This window comes from Larimichthys crocea, chromosome X (assembly GCF_000972845.2).
Source record: "Larimichthys crocea isolate SSNF chromosome X, L_crocea_2.0, whole genome shotgun sequence".
Classification (NCBI taxonomy): domain Eukaryota; kingdom Metazoa; phylum Chordata; class Actinopteri; family Sciaenidae; genus Larimichthys; species Larimichthys crocea.
The window spans coordinates 3,030,264-3,058,152 of record NC_040020.1 but is presented as its reverse complement, the minus strand read 5'-3'; the positions used below and the strand labels follow the sequence as shown (position 1 = coordinate 3,058,152).

Below are 27,889 nucleotides of genomic sequence, written 5' to 3'. Positions count from 1 at the left end.
GTCAAATGTTTTTCCTTGCCTCTGTAAAGCACTATGAATTGCCTTGTGTAGCACAATTCGTACACAAGGCAATTCATAGTGCAGCTATACAAATAAACTTGCCTTGCCTTTTTATTTATTTTTTAATATAGTGTTGTAAATTATCATCTTTTGTTTTGTTTTTTTTTTTGTTTTTTTTGGCACTTGGCCACCCTTATTATAGAGATCATTACAGTACATGGCACTTGGCCACCCTTATTATAGAGATCATTACAGTACAGTGCACCTTTGTTTTGGACACAAATGTTAATGAATCATCACCACTTTGTACCAATATTGGTCTTATGTTGCAACCATTTATTTTCAAGGATCACTTCCAATCAGCTACGTGACCATGTGCAGCATCCCCTCCCTCCCTCCCTCACTCTCTCTCCCTCACTCTCTCTCTCACTCTCAGCATCACTCCCCTCGTACACGCTGTCCTGAAAACCTCCAGCAACACTAAAGGCATCGGTCTGTGTGCGCTGAGCCGACAGGGAGGAGGAGGTGGGATCTAGTAGTAGTGGTGGTGGTGGTTGTGGTAGTGGGCTTAAAAGACCGTTTTACGTGCGAGCCGTGCAGAATAATTTTGGAGAAAGGGGGGAAATCACGACGAGAGAGAAAGAGAAAGAGAAAGAGAGAAAGAGAGAGAGAGAGGGAACCCCCATCCCTGTCAACATTAACCGAGATTCCCGTTAACCACAAACCCGCCACCATCGTCAACATCCTCGGCATACGAGTAGAGTAGAGAGGGGGTGGGTGGGCTCGTGTGATGAGGTCGCCCTGCAGCGGTGCTTCGGTTATGTTAAGATAAAGGTAGATTTTTTTGTGTGTTTGCGCTTTTGTTGCCTTTGTTGTGTGAAGAAATAATACACAACAACAACAAGAAGAAAGAGAAGAAAGAGGAGAAACACAGACAAGGACCGAGGCTGAGGGAGGGAACCGCTGGTGAGTTCACGGTCCTCTCTCTCTCTAACCGTTAAACGTTCCGAACCTGGCAGTTGGTCACATTTCCAGTTCATTACCAGTCAAATTTATGTTTTAATAACTGATTTAGCAGCGTGTGAGCGATTATATACCGACATATTTTTTATTTTTTTAAAAAGGGAAAGTGTTAATGTGTGTTTTTTTCTTGTTGTTGTTGTCACTTTATCTGGGACTGTATAGGCTGCGCTGACGTTAAGTAACGCTATGTCAGTTGTAGCTACGGTTAGCCGTTAACGCTGCTAGTCAGCTAGCCCAGCCTACGCCCAGTTATCCTGTCATGAACTACAAAAACAAACCGATTAACGACCGTGTAAAGATGTACAACACGTTATTGTTGTTGTGTGTGAAAACAAGCCAGGTTAGCTCTTATAATAGTCAGATTTAATGATGTCAGTCGCTCATGTCAGTGCTTCACGGTGACATGCACCTAAACAAACTGTTATATCCAGACAGTGATGAAAAATGCATGGTAGGTAGGAAACAAGTAGGGCTTTTCTCTCTCTGTGTATGTGTGTGTGTGTGTTTCCGTCAACACTGACATCATTGTGTGGGCTGTAACACACACGCCTGAGCTTTAAAAACACGCCAATGCTCCGTGGGTATGCCTGGCTGCAGTTTGAGTATGGATGTGTGTACCTATGGTCACTTGACTGCTAATAGTCTATGCATGCATGAGTGTGTTTGAAGCATGCATCCCTCTTTACATCAGCACATTTATATTTATATATATATAGAAGATATAGATATATATATATAGATATATATATATATATATATATAATATATATATATATATATTATATATATATAGAGATATATTATTGTTTTGGGATAAAAGGAGGTTGACTCTTGTCAGTTTGTTAAACTTTCTGTGCACTGACCTTTTGAGGGTGATACCGTGTCTGTACACCTTGTTCAGGACAGAGGTTAAATTAATAACAGGGTTCCCACGGGTGCTTGAATTCCTTGAAAATGCTTGAATTTCAATTCAGTGTTTTCAAGGTTGTGAAAATGCTTGAATTTTTTTATGAAGTGCTTGAAAATGCTTGAAATTTGTGTGATGTCTATCTCAATAAACCAAGAGAAAACAAAAAATGTTTCCTAAGCGGCTACGCGCTTGATCCGATGCCTTTACATGCAGAACTCAGTTATCATACTCGCTTGGTGTTCTGCCGAGAAATACACCGCTCACAAGCTGACAAATACAAGCCAATTCACAATTAGTTAAAAATCAAAACAGTCAATCTACCACCATATGAAATAATGCTAATTAGACCCATATTATTATGCCATACAGTGGCACCGCTGCGCTTCCCATCATGGCAAACACAACTAGTAGGCTACCTATTTAAAGGTGCTGGAAAAATGGAAAAACTGATGCTTGAAGGTGCTTGAAAAGTGCTTGAATTTGTTCATGAAGAAGGTGTGGGAACCCTGTATAGAAGAAACGCATGCATGGGTGTGTTTGAAGCATGCATCCCTCTTTACATCAGCAAATTTATATATATATATTATTATTTTTTTGGATAAAAAGAGGTTGACTCTTGTCAGTTTGTTAAACTTTCTGTGCACTGACCTTTTGAGGGTGATACGATGTCTGTACACCTTGTTCAGGAGTCGGACAGAGGTTAAATCAATGAGAAAATGCTCTTTCAGATAAAAAGTACTATTTTTTTTATTGAAGCATGCAGAACACGTGTTCATTCATGTATTTCTGCAGTGTCGAATAATCATCAAAACTATCTTTCTAGCATCTATGGAGAGAATACAAGACATGGATGTGTATGTTGAACTATTTATTTCTTCCTTCCCATTGACTTGAATTCATGTTATTTGAACGGGTACGACCCTGCACCGAAAGTTCAGATTTGATAAACTGCCTGTGAACTGACCTCTCACAGTGATACCATTGACTTTGCCGTACACATGACTGTACCCCTTGTCCAAAACCGAGGAACAATTGACCCGTAGATCCTCTTACTTTACTGAGCTTTATAAGCAAATCAAGCGAGGAAGCTTTATTTTTACAGCTCCTTTATGTGGGTTACCAGAGTTCACTTTATGTGGCTGAATGCCATCCTTTAAAATGTAATATCCAATTCCCAGTGGCTTAATTTGAGTAGTATTGGTAGAGATCAGAGATGCTTGGCAATGTGAGAACTCACCTGATATTGAGCTGGAGTGTTTAAACATTGCAATGCCCTCTAGTAATATTCTGCTTACCAAATATGATCTGCAGGTATCATTTTACAGTTGTAAGGCTCTCTGCAAACACATGTATACACAGTACACAATAATACATCATCTACAGCTTTTGTTGCTTTGTGCTGCCAAAGAAGTGTCAGGGATCTGTTTTCACAGCTGTTTGATATTACATGGACTATCTATGTAATAATATTAGTAGATCATTTAGGATTGTTACTTTCCTAGAGGTTGAGCCGGATAATATTTTAGTTTCTGAAGGCAAACTGAAATGACAATATTATTATAAGAATAACTCATCTTCACCTGCAGCAATGTATTTCACAAACTGTTAAGTGACCTTCACTGAAGACACTGCTTACTCTGCACCATTGCCTTCTCAGCCGCGATGCAGACAGAGCTGAATGTATCAAAGCCAATGTCCACTGCTGCTTGTCTCTTTTTAATTTGCTGATGACAGTTGTCGGTCCAAGCTTGTACACTGGACCGGACCGGCAAAACCGGAAACCAAACCTAACCTAATCCTAATGGATGTATTACAGAAACCATCCCTAAAGATGGTGCCTTGTATGTCCAATGAGAATTACTTGCCTGGTGCATACACTAAAACTATTATAGCTTCCGGATTTACTATTGGGTTTACACACCCAGAGTGGCTATTGGCTTATCCTGGTTCTATAATACATCCATGAAGGTAACAAAAACACAACAGTCCTTATTTACTGGTCATTATACATGCCGTGTTACGTAAACAGAGCCCACGTAAATACTGGAACGTATACACTGGAACTTTAATACCAGTTGTGTAATTTCCCAGTTAATAGGAAATGAGCACTTCTGGACATGAACTGTAAAGAACACACTGGAGGGCACTCGTTCCTCTCACTGAGGCCAAAGGTTAAATGGTCAAATAGCACATTACATAACAGATTTAAGGCAGACCAGTGTCTCCTTTTTAAAACATGTACAACTGGTCCAACACATTCCAAATACAGTTTTTTTTGAGACTGGAAAAGATGCTGATGTGGGTGATCAAGAGACCTCCTTCAGTACATGCAGTGCTCACATATAGCCTAATGAAAGTACAATAAGTCCAATTAGTAAGAGCGGGAAAGAACCTAATGGGACTTTTTTCTATCTAACACAGTACTGCAACTTACTTCTCTTATTGGAAGATACATGTAACTTATTGAAGTAGCCGTAATACTAGTAGTAAGAAAATATGGTTTGTCTAGTTAGTATGCCAGTCTTAAATGTTCATTGTTTAGCATGTACAGTAATCATCTCAACTTAAAGGTAAATCCAAAAAAAAGTAACTGCAAAGTAACTTAAACTGTAACGTGGTTTGACATTGGGTGGCATCCTTTATTCAGCTGGATTGAATAAAACAAACCGACCAAGACAAAGTTGGCATATTTAAAGTGAAATTGAAAACGTAAGCCCTAGATTGTGTCTATAAATTGTGATTTCATGGATACATGCATCATTTGTGTTTGTCAAAGAGTGTGGGACAGTTTTGTTTGTGAGTCGTTCATAAAGTCTCAATGTGCAGTGAATATTGATCAGTAAGTGCCCTCCTTTTCTGTGTTATCTTAATGCAGAGCACTTAGTAACTTAACATCCTGATATTATGTGCTCATTTATTGTGTTACTCTTTAGTTTCGTAGACTAATCATAAGCTTAATCGTTTGCTCTTTGCCTCAAGCACAAGGCACTTTGCCAACCCAAACGCACATCTCTCAGATTGATTGCTTAAGTGATGCATCACCGAAGTTGGAAATACAATAAAATATATTAGATTTTTCTACTGCATTTGAACTCGACACCTTTGTATGCTCCATTTGTTTATTTCCTGCAGGTCAGTAGCTGATAACCCCCGAGAACTGCTTTGACTTGTTTTGGGTTAAGCTTGTTTTCATGTTTCAGCTTGACTTACTCACCGTCACATGACAACAGGTTTTATTTATAGTGACTGTGACCCTGCACTTTCCAGACCAAGAGTCCTGTTTCTTCAAAGTAGGTAGTACTTCTGAGGTAGCTGCGAAAATAGGATTATTAGGCGTGTTACAATATGAATATAACTCTTATCCAGTGATAAATAAGGTTATTTATTTAAATGAAATATCTCACTGCTCTTGTTTTAAGGGGTGTCTGCATGTGTGGGTACTCGACAAAAGCCACTAAAATAGATTAAAACAGGGTCCAAACGATAGTGAATCTGTTACAGTCAAATGGTGACGGTTAACGGGGTGATATGAAACATTGAAAGTAGAAAAAAAAAACCTCCAGAAAGAAAGTGCCACTACTGGGAGACAAGAGTGCAATGAGACAGCTGTGTGTGTCAGTTCCTCTTGTTTGTGTCAGCTTGTGTTACTATCAGGGTCCACTCTGGTATGATGGGCTTCAAGGGAGGGAGGAGGGGGACTACAGAAGAGGTCACAGCAAATGTTTTTAGTTGGCTCCCATTTGGATGATTTTAGTTGATGATTGAACCTCTTCTTCTTCCCCTGTTAAATCAGCCGTTTTCCTCATTTATGGGTAATTACCTTACATTCTCCATTTCATGCTACTCTGTTCAGATGTTTTGTGTCTTTTTTAATGAGCTGCTTGCAGTTCATCTTTTCTTTCCGACACCAGACGCCACTCCCGAGATTAATTATATGCCACAAAAATACAAAGATAGAAAATGGGTAATTGATACATCATACAAATCCATGTATCGTCGCCTCACAAGTCAAGAGCAGCTTAATTTTCTGTTTTTAAATTGAATCATTTTTGGAATTAAGATGTGAGAGCAAATGTACGGTAACTTGTGATGGAGTTTTGTTGATACAAACTATATAAAGTAATCTTAAAGCTCTTATTTTATGTCATTATAACTGGATAATAAACCCTTTTATAAGGTAGCTACAGATTGGAGTGTTAGTCACTTTTTGGTAGCAGCGTAGCATAGATAGCTACACGTTGCTCTAACTATATAATATGATTTTGACTATATTTACGGTGACTTATGAGTGAGACTGTAACTTACACTTTATGACACTATGACTTTGTAAATCTCATTCTCGTTAAAGTCAGATTGCATGTATGGAGTGATGAGACATTGATGTGGTGAACGACCCCAACAAAAGAGGCCATTTGTTGCACTAAAAAAATGAATGAATACATTTTGTGGAAAGAAATCACGACATGCCTGCCAAGCTTTGACGCATGCTTGCGAATATGGAGGTGTTGGACGGGACATGACAGCGACATTAGATGTAAATCCAGTAATTGGAATTCTATGAGCAGCCGACATTAGTTTGACCTTGTCAGCTCCACTCAAGTCGTGGGTCTCCCACATCTCCATAACTGGAGTATAGTTACAGCGACCTACTTACTGTAGAACTTGGCCCAACTTTGGAAAAACAAGCTTTTTTTTATAATGCATATTTCAGGGCCTGAAATGGAAACACTGTTGGATACTTTCATAAGTAATGGTGTGCGTGATCTTTAATATCATCATCTTTATTCCACTCAGGAAGTGACTTTGTCTTACAGTTTAAACATCGAAAGGAGCTTCTTTTAAAGGTTTATAAAACCCCCTTTCTGACATCTGTATCCTTGGCCTGCACTTTGTATGCTTTGTGACTGATCTGTTTTTCCTCCTTTAGCTGAAAGGATGATTTAACTACCCACTCTTGCCATAAAACATTTTAACTAGGAGCAATTATGGATGGTTGGATATGTGAATGGCCAGTGCCCCATAACCTTCCCCCACACATTGCTGAAAATGTGTATCATCATGAATGTGGGCATTTGGAGCGTCCCCTGCTCTGCCTCTGAGGCCCTGGTGTTTTGTTGCTGCCCTTTGGCATATTAAGTTTCAGATGTGCAAATCTCTGGTCGGCCGTAGCTGCTAGTGGAAATTTCCACTTCTCATTTGGACAGCATCTTGTGAATGTGACGTTGTGGTCTGATCATAAGAAAACTCCTGAGGTTTTTCGGGTTCTTTTTGAAGGGAATTTGATATTTAAGATGACAGAACTATTTTAAAGAGGGTATTTTGGAGAATGCATACTTTAATAAACCTATTAATGTTTCCTTTGTAAAAATGGGAATATGACTCAGCAGCTGCTGATTTCGTCACATGGCAAATATATGAAACATCACAGGTCCAAAGATCATCATTCGTCCATGTGATGTGTCTACTAATGGTGCAGCCACTATTGATTATGATTAGCATATAGAAGAGAGCTGGGGAGGTTGATGGGTGAAGGAGTGGTGCAATAATTATTTAAGCTGTACAGTCATCACATTGTGTAATGCATTAGTTACATAATGGCTGAGTAAGGAGAAATGGCAAGGCTCTTTGTTTAAGATGTTTAAGAATAATCATGGGTTGTGCTGTTAAAGTAATGCGCTGGGATGTTTGCAGAATGATTCAGATAGGTTGAATTTTCTCTTTTAGTCTGGCTAAATGGTTACTGGCTAACCAGAATTGGTTAATGGTTTCATAGCTTGGAAGGTCAGATGTTTTGTTTGGTATGGACAATATGTGGTTGTTAAATAGGTCTAAATGAACACTTTGCTTTCCTTTGACTCTCTTTATTTTTCTGAATCACATGTTGGACTGTTTTTTTTTTTTTTAGCTTGCACAGGTCAAAACGAAACTCAAGAGTGATGACTCATTGGCTTTGAAGATACATACTTGAACTGCATGTGGGTTGTAGGCTGGGTTATGTGGTCATGAGTGAATGTGTGAAGTGAATACCTTTCTTTCCTGATGTTTAATATAGAAGCATATATTTTCATGTTTTTCTTTAATTGTGCCTCGATTATGTACATTTCCTGAGTCAGTACAGGCTGGATTAATTTGACAAAAGTATGTGTTTTCACTACTAAATATTGGAAGTTTGGTTTATGTAAGTATAGAATATTAGTTAGTTGATAGTTCCTTCCACTCTCCTCTTTTGCTCTTTCACAGCTTTTCATATAACACAAGTTAAGAATATACATGTGATTTGCTCCCTTACACCCATTTCCCATGAATGTGATGTGATGTGCCGTGTGTGATCTTGCTGCTGGTTATGTAAGAGGGTGAGGCCATGTAAAAACGTATGAGTAAGAGAGGCAGATGGTGGCGGAAATGGTGGGATGAGGAGAACAGATGCAAATCACATCTGCCCTTTCCAACCAGAAGGCGCTCTTTGTTGCAGAGTCATCACATGCACTCTGAATGATGTCAGGTCTCTTGCAGGATTATCCTCTTTGTGGGGTGCGTTCACAATAACACGCATTTGTTACCTTTTTATATCTCTGCTTCCATTGTTGTGCAATAGATAGCTCTGTCATCGCTGCCTCACTGTATGTTTGCATTTTTTGCGCAGCTAGTTGAATATCCAGTGAAGTGTACAAGTTTGACTTTTGTCCTGAACGCATCCTTCAGTTTCTTAGAGGGTGAGTGGCAACAGGGTATTTTTAGATGTACAGGAAGCCATTTAGTAACAGGAACCATTAAGGAGGGAGTTTAGAACATAGTGTGACACGATGATTAGTTTTTAATTACATTGTTGACACTGTAAGATTTGTTAAAATCCACGGGAAAAAATAGAGAGATCATCAATCATTAATTGCCTTAGTAAGCTGTAGTGCCACTACTGGCTGTCCAAGGAACTTCAGTGCGCTCTCTCTTCCTTAAAATAATCACCTGGCTATGTAGTTAATACGATAGGCTACTTCAAGGACGATTGAGGTACTGTATCACTAAATGTCTGGATGCATTCTCAGTTATCTTTGGTGTCAGTTCATCTTGGCTTGTTTTGTAACAGACACGTGTTTGATGATATGACAGCCCAAAAGCGTTTTTGTGACTTGTTTACTGGGGGGTTGGATTTCTCGATCTTGATGAACTCAAGATTTGAGGTCAGCGAATCTTGATACTGTAAGGGTGAGTACGCAGAGCAGGGAACAACCTAAGAGAAGAAGACTTACTTGAAATGGGACCTTTTAAATCTGATATTGGGCCTAAGCTGCATTGAATTGCATATTGAATGCAGCTTAGGTCCAAATGAGAAAGACGACATGTTCTAAATCTTTAATTGTTCCTCCCAATGGGAGGGGGAGAGCCGTGCATTAGCACAACACTATATCTATTTGACTCACTGAACAAATGTGAGATGTGAGCAGTGATTCAGTCTGGAACCCAGACTGGCCTTTGAGCTTCAGAAATGTAAACAATTTCCATGCATAATGAACGTCAGCATTCGTGTGTGCCTTATTGCTCGGCAAGAAGGAAATGGCTTTGCTTTGAGTAGAAAATATGTCGTCTGGCGCTAATGAAAAGGAGAAGATCACTGAGCCTTTACATTCCTAGATGTTGTCTTCACTATTAACAACGTCCGCCACCTTTTAGAAACATGCAGGTGGAAAGGCAGGTTTACTGAAGGTGTTAAATCTCAATGCAGATTTGATTTTACACACAGGAATTAGCTTTTGGTAACCTCAGGAGCTGAAGCTGAAAGATGATCATGGAAGTTACGAGATATTGGTTAAAAGGTCAAACAGAAAACATTTTTTAAATATCTTTGGGGATTGAATTGAATTGGAAGAGTATACTGCATATCTAACTATTCCAAATCTACCCCCTGGAGGCCTCTGTTCTTAAATATTTGCTATGCCGGATGGATTGTCAATGTGTTCTCATATTTCCCCAGGCGTATTTGTGCGTGAGGGGAATCAAGTCGCCCCGCTTGTGTGTTCAGATAAGCAGGGGGGAGGTTGTTGTGGCTATTCTATAAAGAAGTACTTCGAACTACTTTGGTTACTCCAAAAGGAGTCAGAGAAGTGAAGCATGGCATGGAGCTTTTATTAAAGGGGGGAAATAGAACGCCCATCATCCAAAGGAGGCAACCCACTGACAAGGTTCTCAACGCTATGTCGCTTTTCAGGGACTTGTGTTATAGATCTGTACAGACTTTTCTGCTCTTCAGCATGAAGATCGGGTATGTGTATGCTCACCACTAGTTCTTTTTTTAAAAAAGTAGCTGGAGAAGAGGAGCATGAAGGTAAATGCGGCAGTGTGCTGAAAAGTAGTTCAACTATTGAATTTTGTATTTTTGTTGCCTTGCATGGATTGTTATTTAAAATATGTGACGTTGACGAAAGTCCATAGTCCTTAAGGTTCACTCTGTTGTTTTCATGTGTCTCCAGAGGTGCTTGGTAGTTTGTATGAAAGGCATGCAGCTCGGCAGCGTGTTTGTGTGGTCAGATAAGCAAAGGGGAGGTTGTCCGGGCTTCAGCTTGGAGAGAAAGGCTTCCGTTTCTCATTAAGACGGATGTCATTGGATGATTTATCTACAGCTGATTAAAATGCCTTCAACAGTTAGATAGTTTTCTGGAAAAAATCAACAACTGAAATGGCTCGTATAAAATATGACGACTCACTTAGCCTTTGCCACATGCACAATTCATAACAACACAGCACTTGGACCTAGCTTCCGGGGCCTGAGATATTTCATCTCTGTCCAGAATAGCTCAGCTTTTGGGCATTTAACTTTAACTCACAGTTGAGCATCTATATATTTCCTGTGCCACTCTCCACACCTCATCCACAACGTGGTGGGTGTGAAACAAGTGTTCCCGTGGGCCATGTCAGAAATTCTCTCTCATCATGGGAGCTGTTGGATAAATGACAGGATGACATAATGACAGTCCTATTAGCCTATAAATTAGCACAATAGCTCCTTGCCTTGTCTAAGCTCCATCAAAAGATGTGTCTGAACAGCTTGAACCTCATGGGTCACGAGGATCCTGTCTTTCAGGACAAGTTGTTTGGCCCTCACGTCAGCCAAACTCGACAAATACTTTCAGTGCGCTCAGTTTGCACACCGCGACTCTTACGTAACTTATGATATACGGTGTGACAACTTGTGATATAAGAACTGGACCTGCCGGGTTGGCAGTCATTTGTACTGAAGTCATAGTGAGACCTTGTAACATACGTCAGAGGCAGAACTTGAAGTTCCAATCCTGTCAAGCCCTTTTGATATCAGCAGCCAGGTGCCTTACTGTCGAGTGGCCTCGCATTGAGGCACCCATCGTGACTGCCAATACTGGCTGCAGTAACATAATAATACTTAGTTATTTAATACAAAATTTTTGGACCGCTGTGACAAACATATGGTGTAGTCATAAGAAGGTGAGGATTGTTCAGGGCTTCAGCAAAATCTACAAAACTTTCCACTATCCTGTGGAGTGTAGAGGAATGGAGCTCTCTGTTAGCCAATGGGAGGGGCATAAGACAGGCTTCCCAAAGGAGCTAAATTTATTCCTGTCCTCTCCTCCTCCTCCTCCTCTTCTCTGTTCCTCCTCTCTGGAGGGCGTAGACATGTCTGGTCATGTCCCTTTGGTATATTGAGTAGGAGCACTTGACCAATAGGTCCCTGTTGGTGCACTCTGGCTTTTATGAATCAGTTTCTTTTTTAAAGAAAAGAAGAAGAGAGTACGCTTGTGCAATGTAATGCCGAATGTTGGAGCCTTTGTGGTAAAACTATTAATAAAAAAAAAAGAATCTATTTTCTCTGGATGGCCACGCACTTCTGCTGTCTGTAACAGCATGGAAATGGAAATTTAATATCCTCCCTTGTCCCTCATATCTCTCATATCTCAGTGTGTTTTCTGAGTTGCCTTTTATCACTCACTTGCTTCCATATGCAGCATGTTTAGGTCCCTGGAACCTCTTGCTTCTTATTTTGGCACCCATGTTAACAGTTTGTTTGTTTACAGTCATACTGACATCAAAGTAGCAACATATACAACTTCCACTGTAGCTTCAATAAGTATATCTGTAGAATATGACGTTGCAGACAAGAGAAAAACAGAATCCATACACTTGTTAACAACTCTTGTGAAACTCAGTGTAGAAACATAGGAGTGGCAGTCTGTTGGGACATCGCAGACGTGTGAGCCTCACACTGCTCGAGCAAGCGAGTGTGTCCCGGCTGTTATTACGCCACTGACCTGTTGTTTATCTCAGTGTAGATTTAGCAGATGTTTGGGCATCTGACCAATTTCAGCAACAATGAACTCATAAATCAGCTGTGCAGGAATGGCCATTGCTTCATTAATTAGGAAAGGGACATTTTTGTGACATTTTATGGAATTACTCTGATGTTTTCAGTGTCTGTGTTTCTGGAAACCACCTTTTTACCTCTTCTGAAGCAGCCTGTATCACCAGGAGCCATGACAGGAGCAGCCAAAACAAAGCTTAGATCTATGATGAATAGAGTCTTGGAGCGAAATAATTCAAATATTTTAGCGTCTGGAGGAACTGTGAGTCAAAGATAAACAGGGCTGAGATGATTTTGGAAAAAGATCATCAGTTCAGATCCAAAATATGTGTCTGTATTTAATCATACTTCACATGTTGCTATTTAAAAAGTCTTCGCTTGTAGATTAGGAGGCGCAAACACTCACACATGACCTGGGGTGGACTCACAGTTTTGCATAGTGTCGCTTTACCTGAAACGCCACTTTACACAATCGCCTATTTGCCTATGCCTACAGTTCAGATTGATGCTAACCCTCCACTAATGTCAACAGAGATCTGTGACCAAAACAAACAGAAAATAGAACCAAACCCTGAAATGTGTTCCAGCAATATTGAAAGTAAAACTACGTATAAATGGGAACATATCATTAGTTCCAGTTTCCCTTTGATTCATTCATCAAAGGGAAATATGTGATATATGATATGTTCCCATTTATAAGTAGTTTTACTTTCAGTAATGCTGGAACACATTTCAGGGTTTGGTTCTATTTTGGTGTGTCAACTTTGGCCCATTGTTTTCTGTCCATAAAGTGCATGAACACTCATGTGCTCCTTTCCATTTGCCTCTCTCCACGCAGACTATCCATGAGCTCCGATTTCCCGCACTACAGTTTCAGGATGCCAAATATAGGGTTCCAGAACCTTCCCCTTAACATCTACATTGTAGTGTTTGGGACAGCCATCTTTGTCTTCATCCTCAGCCTCCTCTTCTGCTGCTACTTAATCAGGTAAGATCACTACACCTTTTAACTGTGGATTTGGCTTAGTTTAGATTTTTAGTTTGATATTGCTTTGCTGTGTGGGTTTGTGGCAATAAGTGTCATACAGGGGTTTCTCTTTGGTTAGGCAACGTTGTCTGTTTACTGGGTGCAGGAAGTCATTAATCTGGTGAAGTCTGTGAAACACATTTTTCAGGCTCAAATCTCACATTTATTCATCCTTTAAAAATAACCGCATTGACCACTGGCTGTAGTTTTACATGTCTGCCTTCCAGATGTGCGTGTCTCTCAATGTTTTTACACATTCAAATTATTCAATAATCGTTGTTCCTTTCCATTCCTGCGCACACAAACAGATCATAAATTTACATATGATTTTACAGTTCACATAGCTTTGTTCAGAAAAGACGTACTGTATCTCTTTGCACATATAAACTGTCAGCAGCACTACCCAGGTGAGACTTAAATATCATAATAAAAGCTGAATGTTAATTCTCCCAGACTGTCATTATGCAACTGTCCTCATAACACATCCTTGTAGATTCAGGTCACTTTAGCTCATGAATTATTTGTTCTAAAGTGCCCTCATGTACTCCTTCACTGTAGCTGTTTCCTAATGGTAAATACAAATAGTAACTTATATAATAGTAACATGTCTGCACCTTCAACTTGTTACGTGCTTAAAATCTACATGAAATATCGATTGAACAAACTGTATGACACTTGTCACAAAGGCTTTTAGTTGAGGCTGAACTGAATTCCTTTTTATTTTTAATTTTTATTTTTTTTGGAATTGTTTGTATTTATCTTGCTAATACTTCATTTCACAGAAGGGCAAAAATGTTTCAACAGCACAGTTTGGAGAAGGTAGCTATGATAGTGAAATTGGCGAATTTATAAATTGAATTTATAGAAAAAAACAGTAATGCAGTGATCCAAAGCTGCTAGTCTACATTACTGTGATCATGGCACTTGGCGTCAAAGAAACTAGATATAAACCCCACATAAGCTCCTTTAATGTCTGCATATTCCTATGTTAATTAAATTTACTTTTTGGCTATTTGGCTGTTTAAATCTCTCGTTTGCAGTCATTATTATTCATCTTCTTAAAGGTCCCTTTTTAAGCATTTAGCTCTTATTTCTTATAAGGTAAAAGTGGAGGTGGTCACTAGTCTTTCTCTTGCCCCTCACTGATGTAACCAAATAGTCCTGGCTGCTGTTGCTGTGGGGATTTTTGTCCCGACAGCAACAAACTTGAACAGAAATAATGTCCAACATTTTTCATCTGAGACAGCGAGAAGCAGCAGTTCAAAATTCACTCCTCGTCAACCTGCCCTGTCCTATCTTGCAGGGCAAATGGTAAGTAGGTTAACAACTAATGTGTTCCTCCGATTACTCATCTTACTTGTGAAGAGACACTTTTTTTATGACTTTGATGCAGTACCATGATTCATTACTGAAAGCAAAGATTGCCAGGGTTTAGTCACTAAAGGCAAAAAAAGAGCGATTTGGCTCCATTAAAAGGCGTCTAAAGATGCAGTCTCCCAAAGGACTGGCCCTTAAATTATATACACCATCATGCATGATGATGAATATACCAATCTGTTATGGCCAGAGCTGACTTAAAGGCCACCATGCCATAAAGAGGGAATCCTGTGGTTTGTGTGCAGTAAGCGTCATTGCTCTTGTTTACACCGACAGGTCAATGAAGGGACCAAAGAATTGACATTAGAGCCGACGTGTGATTGGTCGTCACTCCAACAAAGATAAACATTTACACGTAGCTTGACACAGGGCAGACTCTCACAGAAATACTCAACCACCTCTATCAGTGAGTCTTTAGTCCACACACACGCATATGTGAAATATGCAATGCAGTATACATTGCAAGGACTGGAAACTAAAGGTTTATGCATTTGCAATGTTGTTTGCTCATGAGTGTTCAGTGAAGGGACATACCACAAACCATTTGGACACGATTGACTATAACGATGGCCGACACACATATTTCACATATTGCTCATTGACTGCAGTCAAATTATGATAACGGTAGCTTTAAGAGGAAGGTCAAATTGGACGCCACTTTTCATCCGGTTGTTCTCCCTGTCCACTTTGACTTTGCACCCAAAGGCTATTGAACAGCCCCCTATCAGTCACCCACAACCCCCCTCACCCATGACCAGTTGTCCCCTACCCCCTTGGGAGTATCTGCACCTTTTCCTGCTGACCTCTTTCAAAATGTCAGTTTTTCTCCTAGACTGTGCTGCTTGTTTTACAGATCCCTCTCACTCTGCTGCGAGAGGTTAAGGTTACTTGTAATGGAGGTAAATCTTACAAACCTATGAATTTCTCCTATCTCTCTCTTTTGCTCTCTCGTTTCCTTCCCCCTTTTTTTTTACTTACGTGTTTTATTCTCGTAGACTCTTTTCCTCTCCAGTGCTCTCTTTTGTTTTGTTTTTATACTCATGTGCAAGAGCAATGTTTATTAAGACTTAAACATTGGTTTATCTGTGGTGAGTTCTGCAAGCCTCAACAACCTGCAGTAATGCTGTTAATGTTTTTTTCGGGTGCTATTGTGAGTTTAACACTTTACCTTGAAAAGATCTGTCAATATCTAACTTGGCTCACTATTGCATTACTTAGCAAAACAAATATTTAACAGAATTCAGTGAGGTGTTTGGTTAATTAGTTAATCACATGATTGTTTCACCTGATGTGCACTCAAGCAGACCATAAACAACATTTGTATTAAGAATGTGCACTGCTCTGTCTCTGTCTTTGTTTGGCTGTCTCTTTTTTTTTTTTAAGATACAGTAATTATTATTATTATATTCTGTATGAACTGAGAGTTGCTTTTTTTAATACTAACACCCACTGGGTACCTCAGTGATTCGCTAGAATAGACTGGCGTCAGAAGGCAAGTATTAAATAAGGAAATCGCATCCGTGTTTGTCATTTATTTTTCTCTCTTCTACCCAGGATGTATGAATACTTTGTCTCTATTTTAACACAGTCAGTCAGTTAGGAAAAAAAAAACACTCACTAATCAAAAAGCTGTTTTGTCTTTACGTCTCCCCAGGTTACGGCACCAGGCGCACAAAGAGCTATATGCATACAAACAAGTAAGCACTCCAGTGACACACACACACACACGCTGCTCAGAAATTTGAAATCAATTGAAGCATCAGGGTATGTGTACTCGTGTAAATCATGAAGATCCCCTCTGGTCTTTAAATATCAGTTGAGTCATTTGCTGACTCTTCCGGTAGCTGCAGGTATTTTCTAGGGTAATGCTGCTCAATGTTAAAAGTATTTAAAGCTGTTTTTTTTTTTGCAAGCTGCAAGTGCACTTTGAAAAATCATGAGTTGCACTTAAGCTGAAAGTGGCTCAGTCGGAAAGATCTGGTTCACAGTTACCTGTGGCGGAGTGTGTCAGCAAATTATAGCCTGCGAAACTACTGAGAGGGAGTGTGATGGAAGGTGTAAACACTGTTATGTCCCTCAGTTATCTAACACCAGCATGCAAGTCAAACACACGCACGCACACACACTGGCATAGTAGATGCCATGGTGACTCTGTAATTTGTCTCCATACCTATCTTACCACCTGTCAGCTAAAAATAATCATTGTCCAGCTTCTCTGTGGTTTATGTAGAGGCGAGCTCATGTAGGAGACACACATTCAGGCTGAATGTCGACTCTTTTATCACACACTCACACAATCATTATTAAGTCTTTTATTGTATTTCCAGAGGCGCTGGATTAACCGTAATCTCTCCCCCTGTTTCTTATTATGCCTCTCAGGTCATTCAGAAGGAAAAAGTCAAAGAGCTAAATTTGCATGAGGTAAGCACTCATCCTCTTTGTTCTGTTATTATCAGTCGACGACACACAAACATTGCTCTCTTAAAACGTCTCGGACTATCTCGCGGATAGAACATTTTGTAATGTAGCCTGGTAAGAACACACTGTACTGTTATATCAGCTAATTTGGACTAATGTGCTACATGTTTATTCATTTGCATTTGTAAGTTGTAACAATGCTCCTGCAACAATGTCTTCCATTTAGTTGGAAGCCCCTTCTTCTCGGTTGTGTAGCCACATGGGAACACATGGTGCACTTTGCCCTCTATTGATTTAAAATGAAGTGCCGTAGCTCATGCTCATCATTATGAGCACAAACGGACAATAAATGGTTTCAAATGTTACAAATTCCTGTCAGTAATGTGGCATATGACCGCGCACTTTAAGACATGTGGTATTGTTTGCATCGAGCACGTCCTGGGTTCAGTCTGTGCTTCTGTTTTTGGGAGTTTTCTGGGTATTTTCCGAGTGTTTGGCAACAGGGATGATGTACAGTACATATTGTTATTTCACATTCAATTTATCTGTCTTGACACACTGTCATGCATCCTGTGGTCGTGACTGCTCTCTTGAGTGTCATCATGTTATGCTGTATGGAAAATTACAAACAGTGGTTTGCGTAATGCGGTAGCAGCGGCTTTGTGGTGGGGAAAAATGGTAGTCCCCCAGCCAGGAACGCGGCGGCTTTAACACCAGAGTGCAAATGAAATGAAACAATAGCATCTTCATGTGTCCTCTGACACGGGGGCTAAACACCGTTTCTTGTCATCAGTGTTGGAATTTCCCACTGTTTAATCAGGCCTCTGACTTTTATTGTTTATGTTATTAGAAACGGAGAGAAAGCACCAGAAGTGTGTCATGTGAGTTAAAACTGTGACAGAATAACCAAGCTGTATTTGTTTAAGGACAATAACACACACACACACACACGTGCTAGCCTGGGTGGATGACCCAGTTTTAAAGGCTCCCACGCCGAATGATCACCCTGGAGAGGTATTGGCTGAGCTGCAGTGATTCAATCTGAGCATTTTAAAGAAGTATTTTAGAAAAGGAGCGCTGACGTGAGATCAGCTTACTCATCAAGTCGTGTTCAAGTTTGTTTGATGCGTATCTTTCTTGTAGCATGACTTTGACCGCTATCCCTATTTGACTGTCCCATATGTGGTGTGTAAAAATAGCCTTAGGTAAAGAATTCATGTCATACAATATGTATAGACAGCGCTGCTGTATGGTACTGAGCTTGTCATTTGACACAAATGTATACATGTGTTCATAGTCAGCATGTGCAACCCTCTAATAACCAACTAAAACCTATTGTTTATAGGAGGACAGTAGTGCTAGACTGATTGTGATGTTCTGTGGGCGAGGCCGTGGCGCCTTTCATTCAATTTGCGCTCACAGTCTGTGTGTAATTAGTGTCTGTTTTACTAAGGCAGCAAAAACAAATGTTGTAATCAGCTTTTGGGACTAACCTCTGTAGTAGAGGGAGAATGAAAGAGAGCTTCAAATGTGCAAATTTAGCAGTGGGAATTGTTTCAAACGAGCAAGCTCCGAAAAGAACCAAAATGTGGAGAAAAGAAAACTCTGTAATGAAGTGATTACAAACGAAAACAAAGTACACATTATTTAAGTATCTATTACAGTCACACTTGTGTGTCTGTCTGTAGAAAGGTTTGAAAAACAGCAGAAATCTTTCTAAGGAAAAGAAAAATAGACGAAACCACCTTAAAGAGTGCCGATAATTATACGATAAACACACTCAAGATGTGATTAATAAACCTGCAATTAACCACACTTTTCTTCAGTTATTTGTGCAGTCCTCATTCTAATGCTGTACACGAAGCATAGAATTATACTTAACTGATTAGGAACAGGTTATGTATATTGAGAGAGGATGATGGGAGTCATGTAGGAGTGAAGTTTCCTGCAGTGGCCTTGCTGTAGTGTTCTCTGATTAGGTTATTTCATCATTGTGTTTTCACAAGAATACCGGGAAGGCTTGTAACCTGTTGTTCTATTTTTTTATATCTGTATGAGGTCATTTTAACGATTACATATTATCTTAACTTAACACTATAAGATTCGGTGTAACTGACGTTTTGTTAACTGTATCCACGTTGACATGCTGTATCCACGTTGACATGGTTTTTGGTTTTAGATTAGATTAAAGGCATATGCTTAGAATATGGGTGACAGCCATATCTCTGCTGGGTATTGACATTAGTGACTACTCCAGATATTTATTTTCAGTCTCATCAGTCATGATTTGAGAAGAATTTATATTTAATTTCTGCGTAAAAGTCTAGTATCAGTTTTCAGGTTTGACGCAACAGTGAGTCAGCAGTACGATGAAATGTGTGACGTTAAAAACAGATCAGCTGCTAGACATAAAAAAAAAGAGAAAAGATAAAGAAATCAAATAAATAAATACAATTAAGTAAAAAACTAAAGGAGTGACGTAAAATATAACACAGTGGAATAAAAATATAGAATGTACAACTATCTGTAGGTGTACTATACACTGAATACATGTGAAAAGGTTGTATTGGAGAACTACTATACACTATTTAAAATACATGAAAATTGAGGATTGAGAGAAAGAGGAGTGACGTATTGCACAAAATATCCTGTAATAGTCCTGTACAGTAGCAGCATAAACTATTTTTAAGATGAATGCAGCCATGCTCCTGTAACATCTCCAATATGTCATGTATCTTGCTAGTGTCAGTCCTGTCACTAATAAGTGGTTTTCCTCAATTGTTTGTGTTAGAGCGAATATGATTTTGTGTGAAGAGCATTGTGCTTTTATTATGGAGATTGTAGTAGATCGAAGTCTAGATTATTCTAGGAGCAAATGTTTACAAAATCCATGGAAAGACAAATATGGAAGAAAGTAGCTGCAGATCTGAACTTGGTTAAATATATTTGTAAACCTAGAGAATGGCACGGGTGAAAATAGTAACAGAAGTATTACTAAAGATAAGAAAAGAAGGGCAACATGTCCTCATCATCAGAGATCCAAAAAGAGAAGGCCTGTTGGTCTGTATGCCCACTTAACTTAACTAGTGCCTATTCTTGGCCACAAATTGCTTTTGAGGATTATTCCGAGTCTCAGTTCTTCTCTTCTTTTCACTAACTTCTATTTTAGTCCCACCATGTAGCTCTCTTGGATCAAGTTATATTGCATGTTATTTTGTCATTTATCTATGGTCAGTATTTGTTCAGCAAGTAGAACTAGAATTCTTGAAAAATATCAGTGTTGACAGGTGTTTTTGTCTGATCAAATCCATGATCTGGTAATGTTGTTTTCCACAGAATTAAGCCCATGTGTTTTGCATGGAATTTGCAACTAAAGCTGACTGGGTTTATTCGCTTAATGGGTAGAAAGGGGTTCTGTCAAAAGTTGGCAAAGTGTGCCAGATCCCAACTGTGAGTGTGACACCATAGACAAGGCACTGAAAAGAACGAAAACATTGATCAATCCACAAATAAAGAGAACAAAGCAGACATCTTAACAGAGGCTTGTTCACTGTCCAAAAATCATCAGGAGAGAGGGAGCCAAGAGCCCCCGTGCTGTTCTTTTCATCCTTCCGTGTACATCCACCCCCCATAAAGTCGAACCCAGTAAAAGAGAATCTGTGTGGCTAAAGGAGTAATTCAGAGTTAGACAGCCAAAAGAACAGTGTGCCAAATAAAAAACCCTGTTTTATGAAAGCTGTGTCGACTTCTACCATTTTTGCAGATATTTGCTCATCTTCTCACAACTTGAAATGTCCAGTTAGGCACTGTTAAACACTGTCGTCCCCTGTCCTTGCTTGCCTCTAAAGAGGGTGCGGTCAGCCATGTGCTACCTACGTTGTGAGTCGCTGCTTTTCACTGGCCAGCAGCGAGTTTCACCCCCACTGTGCAGCCACCCCAGTCAGTAGGTGTCACTGGTTAATTGACAAGGATCACTTTCACATTACTCCCGGGATAAACGACTAAGCAGGTGGTACTGCTTGCTTGTTGTCAAGATTTTCTAGAAGCAGCCCACACCCTGTCCATTATCACTTCCTTTTTCACTACTTGTCAGGTACTATCATAAGACTCACCAATTATCATCTTGTCTTTTCAACTAGCACCACCATGGAGTGACTGCACTACACTACGGTTAACAGGACCTCTTGAAACATATATTATTCTTGACTTATTGTTGTTTGTTAGAGACAATATGCAATGTCAATAAGGAGATGGCTGTTTGTGCAAGAGCAAACAGAAAGTACAGACTTCTGCAGTGAACTGATTAATGATGTTTTGAACTGAGCAAGTTGTCTCCATGGCAACAGCTATGTAAATATTTGGCGCCCCCGATGTATAGTAGCTATTGTGTTCACATAGCACTTTGTGTGTGTGGGGTGTGGTCCTTCGGGAGGTTTGCGGATTCGCCACTGCAGGGATAGATATAATGATCTCCTGTATGGCTACTGAGGGAGTAGACAAAGAAAGGTTAGTGCCCTGGCTAGTTTTTCCCGGTTACCCGGCCTGTCTTTTGAAAATTGAACAGGAAGATTAAGCCAAGCGTCTCCAGTGTCAATACCAGATCTATGTGAAGATCTGTAGAGCCGAGTTTGAAGACTGCGGTGTCTTGATTTATCAGTCGATTTATGTCAGCCCTTGCCTGTGGTCGGTAATTATCGATTGTGACTGGGAAAAACATGGGAATACCTAGAATGCACTCAATTGCACATGCAAATCATGTTCGTCATGTATTCGAAGAAGGACAAGAATGAACAAGAATGAACCATCATTCATTTGAAAGAAAATGACTCAATAAGTTGACAAAAAGTAAATTTGACAATTTGGCAACTTAGAAAAGTTTCCCTTCCACATTTTTACTCTAGACTCACTGTGAGTAACCATGTCCAAATAGCTAATACTTGCTGGCAGGTCGTGACCTATGTTGGTAAGACGCCTGTTGATCGGCGAGTACACGTGTGTCAAACAAACAGACGAACAACTCCATCCTGTCCTTCAGGACTGCCTCAGTGACCCTTAAAATACACCAGCAAGGGGCAGGTATAGTTAGACAATTCTCTGTTCTATCTGTTATAACTGAAACAGCACTAAGATCATTGACTCATAGAGTCGGGTAAAATACCATGAGGTGGAAAGCCATTAAAACATGGCATGGGTCCATTTATTTGGCTCCGGATCTTGGAAACAAAAGCTAAAAATAAGTTGTTTCTTTGTAAAAGTTCTTTGGTTCTTTGATGCCAACTGACAAATTCCCAGTGTGAGTCCGTTATGTAACAGGACATAGCTGGTCAGTTACAACCCTGTTGTTTCAGAGTGCTCTCCTCCCATACAAGTTGAAATGCTTTATCACCTTTTAAAAGCATCCATATGTCGAGAATCTGTTAGAAAATTCGACTTTGGTGCGTTTAGTAACAAACAACTGGTGAACATGTAAAGATCGCCTCTATCACAGTGATCTGTGGCAGTTTTTTTTTGTTGAAAAGAAGAAAAAAAAAACCCCATTGCCACCAGCAGTAGCCTCTGGCCGCCAAGTCCCCAGTGTGAGTTAAGTCAGAGTTACATAACAGAACACAGTCGGTCAGTTACCGCTCTGTTTTTGTCAAATTCTTTACAGATGTTGGCCAAAGTTGTCTTTTTCCATGAGTTCTCGACCTCTTTTGTTTGGATAGTTTTTTCCCAAACCACCAACTCAACAGATTAGGACCGAAAGAACCTGAGAACATGCAATAAATTCAAAGTTGCTGCATTGCCTCGACTTCATCAGAAAAATTGTCCTCTCCTTTAGAAAATATCTCTAACTGCCGCTCTTCCTTTCAGATATGTGCGGTGTGCTTGGAGGAGTTCAAACAGAAAGACGAGCTGGGGATTTGTCCATGCAAACATGCCTTTCATAGGAAGTAAGTATAAGGTTTTGTTGACTTTCACGGACACACACGCACGCACGAGTGCACACACAGTGTCAAGGGCAACGTGGATCAGTCCAGATTTACTTCACAAAGTAGAAGATTTTCATGTGTCCTTACTCCTCACTCATTTTAACTCACAGTGAGTAGCTGTAAAAACATTTCACAGACTAAACTGAAGTCGAGCGCGAAGTGACCCGACAGAAAGTTCATAATTATATATTTCTGTACACAAAACTGAAGCCAAGTGTGTATGAAGGGTAGAAAAACACAGGACATGGTGGATTTGCTCGAGCCAACTTTACCCCCACACGCCCCCCCTGTGCCCTGACCATTTGTACTGAGTTGTTTATATCAGCATGACACCTCCCCTGGCCTACTTTCTTCCCCCAGTTGCAGCAAGAGTGGTCACCACTATAAACACCCCTTTTAGAGAGTGTGTGTGTGTGTGCGCGCGCATGGAAAGCAGTGCTGTTTTTCAGAGAAAACACACATTCCATGCGAACCGCAACCAAAAACATTCAGCCGTGAAGAGCGCACTGACTTCTCATAGACAGAAAAAAAAATTCAATAAACTGAAGGTAAAAACATGTTCATAAATAAAAATCGATTTAATGCTCATGTCACATTTTGCATTTTACAGCCGGCAACCTGAAGTGTCAGTTTCCTTTCATTTATTTGATGAACATCGACAGCTAAATTACAGTTTCCCAAGGAGCTCACACTTCCTAACTTGAACTCACACACAACTACAGTTAAAGTAGGGCCAAAACTATCAATTGTTCTCCTTATTTCCAATTAATTTTTCAATGAATGGAACAACCGTTTAGTCTAAAGAATCCCAGGTTAAGGTCAGATATTAATTATATGTATAACAGACTTGACTTGTTCTGTCTGCGCTATAGTCCAGGGACTCAGAAGCGGTTCTCCGCTTTGCTCCACAAAGAATAGATGGGATGTAATATTTTCACCGGGCGCTGCAACCGGCCACGTCAAGCGGCACAGAGCAGATCAAGCTGGCCGGAAGTCAGACACAGAAACAGGATAGGTAATCCCCTCAGTTTTCAAAATAAAACACCCCGTGCAAACTCACGATCGTATGAACAGACAAAAAAGAAAATGAATTAACTACGAAGAATGTTATATGTTGTAATATGAGCAACTTAACAAAGTCTGGCGGGCAAAACTCTTCATTTCTGAACAGAACAAAACAATGTTGTAGCCTGCTGAGATCCAGGTTTAAAGAAGGTTCTTATACTAAAAAGCTGGAATCAAAACATCATTTTGTTTTGACAAAAATATCTCAAACCTTTCAATTGTCAGAACATTTTTTATTATCAGTTTGTTTGTTTCAGCTCTACATTTAAATCATTGCTAGATTAGAGAACCGTTGGGAGCAATGTAATAAAACAGCACCTCTGTGTCAGTGATTGACACCTCTTGACAGTGCTGGCACCACAGCAGGATGTTTGACGTTCATTAGTGTGGTCGTAGAATGTAAGTGTTCAGAAGAAAACGTGTGAGTGGAGCGTTTTTAGCTGTGGTACGTGTATGGCCACAACATTCTGACCCCGAATACCTGCTTCCTCCAAACCTCCATGATTTAGTACTCCTGTGGGTGAAGAGGTTTGTAGCTGGGCTGTTGCTGCCCCGGGTGAAGGGCACAGACGGACAGCTCATAGGAGCTTATGTAACACTGACCACAAAGTTTTATCTTTGATTAACAAACTCCAACACAATTGAAATGTGGCTGTAAAAGTTTGTGTTTTGCAAACAGAGGATGTGGTCGGCCTGGATTCTTGGCGTTTACAACAGACTGCTATAAAAACAAGTTTGCATGCTGGAAAGAAAAATCTAAACATCCAAAGGAAATCCTGCAGCCTAACAAACCTCACTCTCTACTTCTTCTTCTTTTTTTTTTTTTTTCTTCAGGTGCCTCATTAAGTGGTTGGAGGTGAGGAAAGTGTGCCCGCTGTGCAACATGCCCGTCCTGCAGCTCGCCCAGCAGGCCGGCAGCACAGAGCCCCCTGTGCCAATACAGCAGCCACTGCCCGGGATCGAGAACCTGGTGTAGCGGACTCAGACCGCCCCCCTCTCTCTTACAGTACACTACAGCCACACATCCCATCACTCATACTCTCACCTGTACAGGTACACGTTGGTATGAGTCTGTGGACAGACTGGAGAAACTGGAGTTACTGCGCAGATACTCATAAAAAAAACAAAAACAAACAGTGAATCTCCACCTCTCTCTTATCCGTGCATTGGTTCACCAAAAGGAATCGCTGATATCAGTTATGACTGATAATCATCTTTTTTTTTCTTCATGTTTTTTTTTTCTTCTTCTTTTTTGCGGACGATGAAGACGAGTTGATGTAGAAGAAGTTTCGTTCTTGGCCAAGATGTGGTCGCTAACTTTTTCACAACCAAAGCACTTTTTCTGGGGACACCAGCTAAAGACCAGGAGAAAAAAAACGAAAAACAAAACACAAAAGCCAAGAACTATTATACACTAAAATATAAATTGTTTTTTTTTTTTAACAAGCACTTTATGAGAAGTCGAACCTTAATTGCTTGTGATCGTAGTAGCAAGGTCGTTTTTTATATTTTATCATTAACTATTATTTTTATGTACAGTACAAAGCCACATGGGTTTTCATTTTTAATCGGTAAACTTTGAGTTTTAAACAACAACAAATACATATATAAATATATATCTCAAAGGGACAACGATACCTATGCTGGTATGTCAGGAAAATCTGGACATTTGCTTTGTGTTCCAATTGCACACACACACACACATACAAGAAATTAAACTCAAAGCAACCTCGAGACTTCGTGTCTGACTAAATGTGAAAAGTTTGAATGTGTTAAAACCCAGAATTTTTCACACTAAACCTGTCGAGTTTGTTCCTCGTCACCTGTTTGTCGTTCATTACAATGTGACTGTTATGTTATCATCATTTGTTTATTCTGTCCAAACAGGAAGGTGAACAAATAATATTTTAATGAAAGGAGTTTACCGGGTAACGTCATACACATACTGTGCATACAGTATATTATATATACCGTCACCCCAGGCGTTGCTCATGATTTTTGTTTATCAGAACAACCTCTCCAACCGAAAAAGGAAATATTCAACTACTGTGATTATCCAAACCAGTATTAGCGTGTATGAGCTGGTGCTTTATCTTATGGAGCTGTTTTTACAGGACAAACACCAGTAAATGAGGCAATACTCGACGAAACATCGACAAAAATGTAACAAAAATGTTCCAGTTGAATTTTGCTCTGCCGCTGCGTCATTTTTTATTTAATTCAACCTGAGCTGTGTGAATGTTAACGGTGGCTTGCTTCACGAGCAAACACATTTCCAACAATCTTGTTGATTTATCTTAAACTAGCGTCACATATCCTGCTTAGAAAACGATCGCTGATTCGATTTAGGATGAGATCAGGAACGAGGCAGGCGTTTTCCTGCTACATACACAGTTGTGTTTTGTTTTTTTTTTGCTTCCACCCCAGTTGATTATTTATTTTTTTATTTATTATCACTTCTTGGTACAGCTGCGTAGAGTGAACGAGTTAGCAGACTGACACACCTGCATCAGAATCACTGCCCTCAGCATATCATCAGCATATCCTTTGCTCAGGATACACACTACTTTGTAAAACACACACACACACACACACACACACATACTGTACGTGCACACAGGGAAGGGCTCGATCCCAAATCCCCCCCTCACCACACACACACACACATCCCCACGGCCTGGTCTGTCAGAGAGTCTGTGGTCAGCAGGTTGTAAATGAAGCAGCGTTTTCATTCATACACACACACACACACACACACACACACACACACACACACACACACACACGCACGCATACAGGTCGTGCTTTTTGGCTGCAGTATTCTGGTGCTTTCGCCTCTCTCCCTCTTTTCTGTACGTACGGGGAGCCTTTTTGTTTTGTGCCACACATACAGCAACTCTGAGCCCTGCCGGCTTTTGTGGTCTTTTTTTTTTTTTTTGTCCTCATCCGTTGTTAGCTGCTTTTAGCGAATGTGTTGTGGGTAAAATGTGCTGATCTGAAACGGTGGCTTTAAAAAAAAAAGGACTAAGATAAGTTGGAGAATGTCTTTTACCTGCGATACGCTTTTTCAAAATACAATCGCGTCATCTTTAAAGGCACAATCCGTGATGAAATGTGAACAAAAGAGGAGCAGAGGATAAAAATCAAACATGGTATCCTCTTTTAGGACATTAGACAACATTTAAATCTTATTTTGCCGTGTGTTCTAGCACCGTAGACTCAAAATCCAACACAAATATCTCCAATTTGACCAAACATTGACAGACATGCGCAGGTTCTGAACACACACAGATGGTTTAAAAAGGGCGATAATGCATTTCACCTTCTATGGCAGGAGCGCATTGTTCCTCTGACCTCTGTGCTTTGAACGTTGTCATCTCTGTTGAATGTCTGCCCACACCCCACAGGTATGACCTTTGTGGTTAGGTCAGAGCAATGCAGCAAGGTGAAAATGTCAAAAGCAGGGGAGCGTTTTAGTCAGCTGTTCCAAGCCCTGAACAAGGTCCAGTCCTCTGAAAATTCAGCAGCACTTTGCCACCAGCTATTAACATTTTAAAGCAGCTCTTGTTCATGTTAAGCCTTATTCGATCAAAAAACTGCCACTATTACAAACAAAGACCAGGGCAATACGACGACCTCTTCACTCTACGGTATATAAATGATTTACTTTGTGGTCAAAAAATGTTTTTATCGCTTGGCCTGTTAGTGGAGAGGTTGTGGCTTTATCTTGAGGGAAATAAGTACCACCTCCGGTTGTGTGATTTCAAGTATTT

At 40.0% G+C, this 27,889-nt stretch overlaps 1 protein-coding gene across 3 annotated transcripts; it reads left to right on the top strand.

The window, feature by feature from the left end:
* The first annotated feature begins 422 nt into the window (after positions 1 to 422).
* On the top strand, positions 423 to 27,724 carry rnf24 (ring finger protein 24). 3 transcript variants are annotated; one of them, XM_010740952.3, is made up of 6 exons: positions 423 to 966; positions 13,096 to 13,245; positions 16,316 to 16,358; positions 17,041 to 17,082; positions 22,933 to 23,012; positions 24,951 to 27,724. In XM_010740952.3, the coding sequence occupies exons 2-6, from the start codon at positions 13,103 to 13,105 to the stop codon at positions 25,090 to 25,092; spliced, it is 450 nt and encodes a 149-aa protein (XP_010739254.1). In that variant the 5' UTR covers positions 423 to 966; positions 13,096 to 13,102; the 3' UTR covers positions 25,093 to 27,724. The 3 variants fall into 3 exon arrangements, with proteins under 3 accessions (XP_010739254.1, XP_019110866.1, XP_027138184.1); XM_019255321.2 differs by lacking the exon at positions 423 to 966 and adding an exon at positions 9,970 to 10,190; XM_027282383.1 differs by lacking the exon at positions 423 to 966 and adding an exon at positions 9,970 to 10,253.
* The last annotated feature ends 165 nt before the right edge of the window (positions 27,725 to 27,889 follow it).

Excerpts from the sequence above, each read along its gene's own strand:
- rnf24 (XM_019255321.2), top strand. The coding sequence starts at position 10,045 with ATGGAGCTTTTATTAAAGGGGGGAAATAGAACGCCCATCATCCAAAGG. Across the intron at positions 16,359-17,040 it reads AGCTATATGCATACAAACAA|GTCATTCAGAAGGAAAAAGT; the intron begins GTAAGCACTCCA and ends TATGCCTCTCAG. Across the intron at positions 17,083-22,932 it reads AAGAGCTAAATTTGCATGAG|ATATGTGCGGTGTGCTTGGA; the intron begins GTAAGCACTCAT and ends TCTTCCTTTCAG.